This window comes from Cydia amplana, chromosome 10 (genome assembly GCF_948474715.1).
Source record: "Cydia amplana chromosome 10, ilCydAmpl1.1, whole genome shotgun sequence".
In the NCBI taxonomy this organism is placed as follows: domain Eukaryota; kingdom Metazoa; phylum Arthropoda; class Insecta; order Lepidoptera; family Tortricidae; genus Cydia; species Cydia amplana.
In genome coordinates this window covers 1007726-1018513 of record NC_086078.1, presented here as the reverse complement: position 1 = coordinate 1018513, position 10788 = coordinate 1007726, and the positions used below count along the sequence as shown (strand labels likewise).

General features: G+C 37.4%; 1 protein-coding gene across 1 annotated transcript in view; it reads left to right on the top strand.

Moving 5' to 3' along the window:
• Positions 1-927: 927 nt before the first annotated feature.
• Positions 928-10788, top strand: part of LOC134651656 (intermembrane lipid transfer protein VPS13A-like) — a 93581-nt gene continuing 83720 nt past the window's right edge. Inside the window, 5 exon segments of the mRNA XM_063506755.1 lie at positions 928-1274; positions 6277-6434; positions 6772-7172; positions 7531-7742; positions 8265-8439. Of these exon segments, the coding sequence (XP_063362825.1) occupies positions 6294-6434; positions 6772-7172; positions 7531-7742; positions 8265-8439 (929 nt within the window). The 5' untranslated portion in view covers positions 928-1274; positions 6277-6293.

Sequence of the window (10788 nt, the reverse complement as noted above, 5' to 3'; positions counted from 1 at the left end):
CTGTCGGACTTTGACTACAATTTCTGACTTTTGTGTTACTTTAATGCAATGGGTCCCATATAGACATTTGATCCTAAAAACAAACCCGATCGATTGATACCAAAAAACAAATTAGTCATGTAGCCTATTGTTTCCGCCCTTTTTATATCTGGTCCTTGTGATGTATAAGATACCTATGGGTTCTTTTGGTGCGTATGTCTTAACACTTTCACTGCTAAGAATACGCTAGTTTTGTTTATTTTGTATTTAAAAAAAATGCTACAATATTTTTTTACAATAATTAAAGTTGGTATTAGGTATAAAAGCGGGTCATTAGTTATCTTATAGGTCAAACTAATATGGCCAAACAGGAGTTTATCAATATATAAATAACAATATTTACGTAGGTGTCATAGGTATCTGTTTATATAAGGTTAAAGATGTGAGGTGTATTGAGAAACAATATTTTTTCAATCTCTCAAAGAACCTGAAATAAAATTTCCACTCGAGCAAAAAAATGTATACTCACAATTAACGTAGGCTGTATACAGGCTGATAAAAATGACTAACCGTATGCCGATTCTAATTTGATAGTTTGTAATGGTTTTGACAAGATCTTGCCTACCGTTTTGGTGATTGGCGCCCATATCACGCACGAGTCGCACGACTTAGTCGACTTACATTTCATTTCGTTATAATTATAATTAGTATTATAATTAGAATTCTAAATATGCTCAACAGGTGATTATAACTTATAATCATCTGTTATAACTTTTAATTTATAAATTCTACCAACATTTCATTTATACTGTTTGTTCGTTACCATGTAACTAATATTTACATGAATTTTCATAAATGCCAGCGCTCAAAATAGTTTAACTCTCTAACTGGATCTATTAAATTATGTACCTTGTACTGAAGCAAATCGCATTTTCCGTTGCAACGTGTTGCATTTACCGACACCCACGTCCCGTGACGCAAGAATGTAATACAATACCAAATAGTTGCATCTCTATACTAATCGTAGTGACATAAGCCTTTTTTCTACAGTTTTGCGGATATTGAGCTACGCCCACGCTACTTCCAGCGTTTCCGCAAAATAAAATTAATTTTACTCTCACCCCAGACACGGAGTGGGTACGCATGCGTCACAGCTTGACATGCGCGTCGCGTGACACCTGTCAAATACATCCAGTCCCTGAAAAGGCGAACCCTTCGCTACACTGTTTGACGTCATAAAATCTAAACTAATCAAATCTACAGCTGCAGTGCTGGAAAACAATGTGATTTAGAAGGTAATGCCTTTACACTACTAAAGAAAACCGTTACGCTATATCTTTTGTTTTGGTCAGTTAGCATTCTAATTTTGAATTCCTGAAAAACATATGGTACAATCCTAACCCTGTTAAATATTTCAAATGCAGCTCTGCCGCATTTTAGACTTCGATTTTCGAATATTTCATCCGTTTTTTATCTTTTGACGATCGTGATTGGTTATTGAATTTCAGTTGTGGGCCATCCATTTGGCCTTGATATTGTGTCTATTTTTAGTCCATGGAAGTAGCTGTCATTATTATCTAATATCTTGCTTGACCTTTAATCTAGATTCCTGTGATCCTATACTGTCGTTGCGTATCGTATCGGTTACAACACTAAGTGAGTCTAACAGCAAAATTGATGGCGGTTACCTAAATTGGTAAATTGTCGACGTTTATTTTAATTGGTGACAAAGTAATGTGTTATTATTTATCTTTGTGCTAGTTTTGCAATTGCGTTCCTAAAATGTTTTTGGTATGCGTAAGTACCTAATCTATGAAATTTTTGTAACTACGAATAGCAGAAACCGGCCAAGTGCTTAGCAGGTTTATACAACCAAGATCACGCGCACTAAATAAATACTGCCGAATTGATAACCCCCTTGTTAGGGTTCCGTACCCAAAGGGTAAAAAATGGGACACTATTACTAAGACTTCGCTGTCCGTCCGTCCGTCCGTCCGTCCGTCCGTCTGTCGCCAGGCTGTATCTCATGAACCGCGATAGCTAGACAGTTGAAATTTTCACAAATGATGTATCTCTGTTGCCGCTATAACAACAAATACTAAAAATAAAATAAAATAAATATTTAAGGGGGGGCTCCCATACAACAAACACGATTTAATTTGCTCTATATTTTGTTGATGGTGCGGAACCCTCCGTGCGCGAGTCCGACTCGCACTTGGCCGGTTTTTTCATTGAAGTCGGTTAAAAAGAAAACACATTTTTACAGTAGAATTCTCTTAGTGCACGAGTCCGTTTTTCATTTGGCTTAATTCTTAAATATATTTCGTTGCTTACAAACCAATATTTATTCGTCTTAAATCAAGACAAATCTATTTCTAACATGGGTTTATTGATTGCACGGATGTGAATCAGCGAAAATGTTTATCTCTGGATTTTTCCTTAAAGGTAACAAAATAGTAGTATTTTCCCCGTTGGTTTCGTTTTCGACAGGTTTTGGTAGGTATAAAATTAATGTTTCAGTCGAAAGGCCGAAAAGCCCGAAAACTGGCATTTTTAACCTTTTCGGCCGAAACTATAGTAAAACCGAACGTTTGGTTTCGGCAAAAAATTCGGTTTCGGTCGAACATTAGTTAAAACCCATTGGTAAGGTTCACCAATTAAAAGCAAAAGTGTTAAGTTGTTACCGAATAACATATAATAATTATATCAAAAGGTGTTAAATCTATCTTCTTAGTCAGCCTCATAATATATTTTCGTCTCATCATCCAACGTGTATATGTATTTATGTATATACTTCTCTGGGGTGACGTCAGAGCTTATTACCAAGCGAATTTGCATGAAATGAATGCAATCCGTTGGGTTTTATTAACACAGGAGACCTTTCTTGTTTTTTAATCGCTTGTTGTTTATAAATATTCATCGCTTTAGGTATAAGAGGACGGATACGAGATGGATATATTATGAGGTATTTAGAAGGGGCAGTAGGCCAGTAGGGATAGCCGCTGGGTTTTCGCCTATACCATCACGTAAAAAAATGGAAATCTTTGCTAAATTGCCATTTACTGATTTTTAGGGTTCCGTACCCAAAGGGTAAAAAACGGGACCCTATTACTAAGACTTCGCTGTCCGTCCGTCCGTCCGTCCGTCCGTCCGTCCGTTCGTCCGTTCGTCCGTCTGTCACCAGGCTGTATCTCATAAACCGCGATAGCTAGACAGTTGAAATTTTCACAAATGTTGTATCTCTGTTGCCGCTATAACAACAAATACTAAAAATAAAATAAAATAAATATTTAAGGGGGGCTTCCATACAACAAACACGATTTTTTTGCTCTAGTTTTTGTTGATGGTGCGGAACCCTCCGTGCGCGAGTCCGACTCGCACTTGGCCGGTTTTTTTTAAATCTTGATGCCAGTCGATTCAATTTATGTAAAAAAATTAATCTTCTTAGATGGGCCAATTTTAATTTTCGTCTAATTTTGAAAAAAATTGGTACTTGAGCTTAAAGATCTTCTCATTCTGGGCAATTTCGGTTGCCGTGGTTCGGTTGCGGTTGGAAATATTTTTTAGGACATACAGTGAACATATTGTACAGAAGCTAACGGTTGGCCCTAGCTCAGGACTCCCGGGATAACCCAATTGTATCTAGCATCTATTTATATATACCCTTGGACTTATGAAATTGATAAGCAGATTTAAGGACATAAGTAGTTAGATGTTCATAAAAATATATATTTTTTTAATTTAATACAAAATCGTAAAAGTTAATGTTCATATTTAACAAATAAATCTTCTATTATCGTGAAATAATTACAAGTGTTAGACAAAAACTAAACCCCGAAAACATGTCAATTTGTCGACAAACTGTGCCTAATCTTCCCCAATCTTTTTTTAGGTACCTACCTAAGTAAAAGTTTATCCATTTTTTGTGACATCTACTTACGCATAAGTAGATGTAGATGTAGACGTAGACACAAATATTGCAGGCAGATTACAAGCAGTATCGACACAAATTCGATATGTCCTTTATCGCGGAGATAAGATAGCATTGTAATAAAGAATATTAGTTTGTCATGCATCGTGCTATTGTTTACAAGCTACAGTTCAGTGAAATTGTGTTTATACGTTTCTACGTGTATACATCAGTAGAAGTGGTGTTGCGGTGCGTTCTATATTGAATTATTATATATATAAACAATATCAAGCTATACACTTCTTCCGGATTATGATTTGAACAGTCTATGTAAGTATGTAGTACCTATATTCTGTGGGATGTGGGTATGTTTGTGTTGTGTGTACGAAAACTGTTGCAGGATTAAAATTATGAAGTTTGTCAAACGGTTTAATTAGCTGATCACGGCACGGGGGCCACGGGGTACCTTAATTAGATGGTGTATGCTGGTAAGGGAGGTGGTGGGCTGAGCTATATTCTACACGGAGTGATGCCACGACTGAATGAAAAAAAATATGGCGAGGCCTTTGCCCATCAGTGGGTGGTAGTGGGACACTTAAAAACAAACAAAAAAGCTTTGGTAAAATGTTGCACTAATTAACTTTGATTTGTTTGTTGTAAGGGTATATAGTAACGTAGAGTAGCAATAAAAGTCGAGTGTGTGTAAAAGTAGGTTTACGACAGGTGAGTTTACTACGCTAGCGTGGAGATTATTTACCTACTGAGATTGAATTAGCGGGGATTACCCACTTTTGCGAAGTATTCGTTCCAGACGATTAAGGTTTACTTTAGCAGATATGTCCTTATCTTAAATGTATAATGATATAAAAGAAAAATAATACGATAGGTTATGATTTTAGGTATAGGTAAATGTATGTTTGTACCTACTGCATAATTGCATATACCTACTCGGAACGACTTGGCTGATATTGATTCTAAAGGGGAGGTAAAATCGTTAGTCGGTATTAATGTTTTTAAACTTTTAATTCTTCTTTATAAGAACTCCATTAGATATTAGTAAAAGTTTTGTATTGAGTTTCTTGTAGGTTAGGTGTTCCTGTATTCTTCAAATCAATGTTTGACGGAGTCAAATGGTTAGGTACCCATTTAGTTTCCTTCAAGTGTACTTATAGTCACAACATCGTATTTTTTTTTGAAAATCCTAAGATATATTATAGTAAAAATAATTTGAGATAGGTAAGTATACTTTAGAGTTTAGAACACGGACAGATACTTCATTTTGTAAAAGTTATATAGTTTAGCAGATAGCCTACTCGTGATTCGATGTTCTATTCGCTACTATTCATATTTTCTGTACCTACTATTAACTGTACCGCATTAATATAGGTAAGATCAGATTTAAAGGTAGCCGTAGGTAATGGGATTGTAAATATTGAGGGCGAACGGAAGAAGGGAAATTAAATACTGCATCACCCTGCTCTGATTCCACGGGAGAACTTTGTTTTCTAACTTTTATTAGGTTTTTAAAGGTCGCTGTAAATGAAATATTGCTAAGAACCACCGTCAGGAAACTTGCTTACACGTAAAAAAAAACCGCTTCGTTATCGGTCCATCTGTTTATGAGCTACCATGCCACAGACAGACAGTGGCGTCAAACTTATAACAACCCTATTTTTGCTACGGGGGTTAAAATATTTTTTATGTTCCGTCCCCAAAGGGTAAACACGACCCTTATTACTAAGACTCCGCTGGCCGCCTGTCCGTCCGTCTGTCTGTCGCCAGGCTGTATCTCATGAACCGTGATAGCTATTAGGCAGTTGAAATTTTCACAGATGATGAATTTCTGTTTCCGCTATAACAACAAATACTAAAATCGGCCCTTCGTGCGCGAGTCCGACTCGCACTTGGCCGGTTTTTAATCAGTTATATTCGGCATCATAAGTCAAATAGCCCTTCTTACCCCGCCCTCTGATATTATTTATAGGATACTTAATATCTAGGAGTGGTAGAAAAATTCTTACAGGTAGCAGCCAGACGGTCTCTGATCGATAGGCAGGTAAACTCTAACTTGTATTTATTTTATGGCGGCCGAGGTAAAGACGCGCGGTGTGAAGTACCTAGTGTACCTAGGTCTAAAATTTTGAAAAAAATACACAAAATAGTTCTTTACCTATACTCGGAGATGACCGGAAAACCTATTAGATATGTGAAGTCAAGCGTGAGTCGGACTTAGTGTACGGAGCCCTTGGAACGCGAGTCCGACTCGCACTTGGCCGGTTTTTAAGTATACCTTTGATATTTCACTTTATCATTGACAGTGCCCTCTCATTCAGAATATATGTGCCAATCCAATCAGTCTGTCTGATAACAATACTGTTTTGTTACAGTCAAATAAACCGTCAGCATGTTCGAGGGCGCGGTGGCCGGCATCCTCAACCGGCTGCTGGGCAAGTACGTCCAGGATCTGGACACGGAGAACCTGAACGTCGGCATTTTCTCTGGAAATGTCAACCTGACTGAATTGAGACTCAAGCCTGAGGCCCTGGTAAGTCCTAATTGGCTGCTCGACTTCGATTTTGGGTGTCTTGCCTGTCTCGCTACAGTGAGATTTGCTGCTTGGCATACTGGCTGAATTGGCGTTTAAATAATTTTTTAATAACTTAAGCCAGAAGATCTGGTTAACTCCCTTTACTTTTGTATATGTCCACAAAACCTCGACAAGGAGCTCATTCAACGGCCGGTATAACGACTTGAATATAGTGTTCTGTCAAGAAGCAAAAAACTTTATATGTTCAGTTAATCTTTACTACCCTAGCAGATTACCTACATGCTCTACGTATATCACGCAATATCATGATAATAAACTGAATATTCCTTTCCAGTACGAGCTCGATCTCCCAATCGATGTCAAAATCGGCACCATCGGCCGAATCAACCTCCAAATTCCCTGGTCCGGTCTTTACACCCAGCCCGTCATCGTCAATATCGAGGACGTCCTAGTCCTCGTCGGCCCAGCCATCTCAAATAGCTACTTCGACCCTGAACGTGAAAAACGACTCACTAGAGCAGCAAAAAGAAAAATCCTCCAGGATTTGGAAGCCGAGAGTGAGATTCTCAAAGGCCCGCAGAATTTCTTCGAAACTCTGTTCACGGCTATAGTGAATAATTTGCAGATTTACGTCAGGAATGTTCATGTGCGGTATGAGGATTCGATCAGCTCGAAGGATGGGCCGTTGGCCTGCGGGTTGTGTTTGCAGAGTTTGTCCATCGAGACAACTAACAGGTGCTTAAATGAGAAAAGTATATTTTAGTCTAGTCCATAAATGTGTATTTTATGCAGGCCTGATGATATTAGAGTTTGGTCGCCCTAAGAAAAAGTGCAATAACTCATTTGGAAAAGTCTCCAGATTACAGTAGGAAGAAGTAGTAATTTGTGACCATGAACCAAAAGACACAGCAAGAAAGTCTCTTATAAGAACCGATACTGGTGAAGATAGCAGGAAATCATTGATTGAGATTATCGTATGTTCTTAGTTTTGGATATTCTTGGGGATGGCTATGTCCACTACTAGATGTCTTTTGGCTAACATGATGAGAAGGGAGACTTCTTCAGTTTAGTTTATACTATCTTGTTTTTGCAGTAAATGGAAACCCTCAGTAACTCCAGCAAACGCTTCAACAGTGTACCAGATGATGCGCATAGAATCCCTTTCTCTCTATTGGAACCCCACAGCTACAGCCCTGGACGATGCAGAGATAGCTAATATTACTCCCATGCAGTATTATAACTGGAAGCATTATATGATGACTGGCTTAGATAAATTCTCTATGCACCATGAGGATTTTGAGTTCTGTAAGTGTTCTTCTTACTTCAATAGTTTCGAACTTGTAAAACAAATCCCGCTTTTCTAACAAACTTCCGCTTACAGTAAACAAGAATCTTCCGCTTGTGTGTTCCGCTTTCGCGTGTACAAGTATTTTAAAGCTTTTCAAAAACTGGATCATAGCTCGGAGATACGGGAATGCTTCCGCCAATTAGGGGAAAATTAAACTATACCATATTCTGACAAATAAATACATTTCATTTCATTTTACTTGTTCTGAGGACGTGTATGTTATTAGGGGCACAGGCGTTAATGTTAAGTTTACACTTTCAATTAGGCAATTAGGTGGTAGACTTTCTGAAGCGACTTTAAACTGTAGGGGGTAGCTTCCTGTCTTGCAGTATCCAAATCAATTTTAAGTTTTCGGAAACTTAAAATCGATTTGGATACTGCACTGCCAAGTGGCCGTCCAATTCCTTTTCTGCAATTATTCTTGTGTTTTCCTGACACTTCTCAGTTTCCTGTATGTTTATTATATTTTTGATTTTCAGTGCTTAAACCAGTAACCTGCAAAGTGAAGGTTCTCATCAACCGCTCGAGTGAAGCTCGCGTCCCTCGCTTGCTATTGGACGCCATGCTGCAAGACAGCGCACTGCAGTTATCAAGGCGACAGTTTCTGTCTATCCAGAATCTGATGTCTTCTTTTCATAGGATCCAGTTGAATAGGTGAGAGTGAACCAACAGTCATGTTGAAAGTTACAGGTGTTCTTCCAATCTTGCCATTGAACACGTATAGAATGGTGGTTGGTCATTGGTATTCGAAGTTGGAAGATGTCATATCCGAATAGTTAGTTACAAGTTTGTCGTCTATTTTCTTACCCTTTACCAGATAATTTTTTGTAGAAAACATAGAAAGAAAAGTTAGAAAGTTCATTTTAAAGTCGCTTATATTTGAGAAAGAAAATCTATGACATAACGAGTTATGAATTTGAGTTGGATTTGATTTTGATATAGTCTGTCCACAGTGACATGTCTGGTTGAAGAAATATCATACTGTCTACGGAATTGACTTAAAAGTTTAAGACTTTGAAAATATAATGTAATAGCAATAACAGTTTTGAATGATTCACGGTTAGTTTCACTAGACTTCGACCATCCCGGTTCATATCCCGGTCAAGTCTATTATGTAATAGCGTTCGGATACAAGGGTCAGTTCCTTGTGTCCGAACGCTATTATCAGGGAGCGTACATTTCATGCCGGTTTCGTCATAATGACGTATTCATATAAACACACAGGATGTTTCAAAAAACGTAGTGACACAACTTATATAGTAACCGGAAACGTAGTGACTTTTATTTTATTTTTAATTATAGGCCACAACAACGTGTCTATCAACGTTTGATTATTAGTAACATAATAGTTTCTGAAATAAAAAAAATAAGTATTTAATGGGTTGGAAACAAAATGCTTTATTGTGTAAGTACTATCACTCAGTTTCGTCTTCTACGTAGTCAACAAGTTGGAAAAAAGAAACGCACCATCGTGTCAATTCAAAGCATACTATGCCATACAATTTAAACGAAGGGAACACCATATCTTCGCTATCCACATCGACTTCATCGTCCATTGAAATACTTAATTCATACCTATTATATATATACACTGTATATTTTGGATTCATATTATGTTCGTCTCGTTCTTGTACCAAATCGCACATCTGATTCATCATTCCAATTCTATATCCTCCATAACGACTTTGGCAAAGCATTAAGTTTCCTGATCTTATTAAATTTAACTGAAATGTTGTTTCCGCACGTCTACAATTTGTGACAAAGAGTAAACTTTGATGTGAGTGATGTGACAATGTCAGATAATATTCTTTCAATGTCCGTCTCAAGTGTCAATATCTCGGAATAATAAACCAACAGGAACCGCCATTAACAGGCGTTCCCCTCTGCCAAAAGTCGGCGGCCGCCGGTCAAGGAGGTTATATAAAACTAGTTGCCATACGTCATACGCCAATCAGCAAACGTCAGTCTAAGCGGAATGTTAGGAGCAGAAAATGCCGAATTGTAGCGTTTCCTCCTGTAAAAACCGATCGGAAACATCTAGCGTACTTAACCCATTCAGGGCCAGCGACTCAGCGTATGGGTCATGCTCAAACAGTTCCGCAGGGCCAGTGACTCACATGTGAGTCCTGAATAAATTCTGATTTAAACTTAAACGAAACGTAATTTGATGTAATAACGTAAGTAACATATAAGGTAACAATCATTTCTATAAGGCATATTAGGATAAAAATTATAAACACGTTTTTTTTAATGAAAACAGGGTCTCGAATATTCAAGTTTGGTTTACTATCAGTGCAATATAGTAAATATACTGAAATTCTAGATACATAATGCGATGCAAGCAAACAGAAAAATCTATATTGAAAAATACAAAAAATATATATATATTTCAGAAGTTATTGACAGGGCTCAAGGTATGGGTCACCGTGGCCTGGCGCTACTTGTAAAAACTGCTAAGGTTTCCGTAGCAGGCTAAAATAAACTTTATTGGCTGGTTTTAAAGCTTATTTCATGTTGAAGCTGTTTGATATTGTACCATTTTACAACTGATTACTGTTTGGATGATGGTAAGCAACAATTTGTAGGAACCAAGCCGTAGTATAATAATATTTTGTTTTGTATGAGGGGTAAGGCAACGAGGATTTTTTCCCACTGTACTTTTATGTCATAATATTTGGTGATCGTTGTATTGTATCTTAGGCAATTACCTACTAACAATGATGTTAAAGTTAATTTTTTTTCGTTTCAATATAGAACAAGGCGGTTGAAACAGTCACCACTAACTAATATGTATTGTATAACAAATAGTTTGTGACAAATATTTACAAGTTTTTTCAAACATCGTGGTTTCTACGGCAGATTAGAAAGTAAGTACTATAATACATTTTAAGTTCTCTATTGTTACTAATATAATGGCGTTTACCAAAACAAAGATAATGACCGACCAGGTGTAAGCTTATCGGACACACTTGGACAATAAACAAGGAATGCATCCGAACGGCG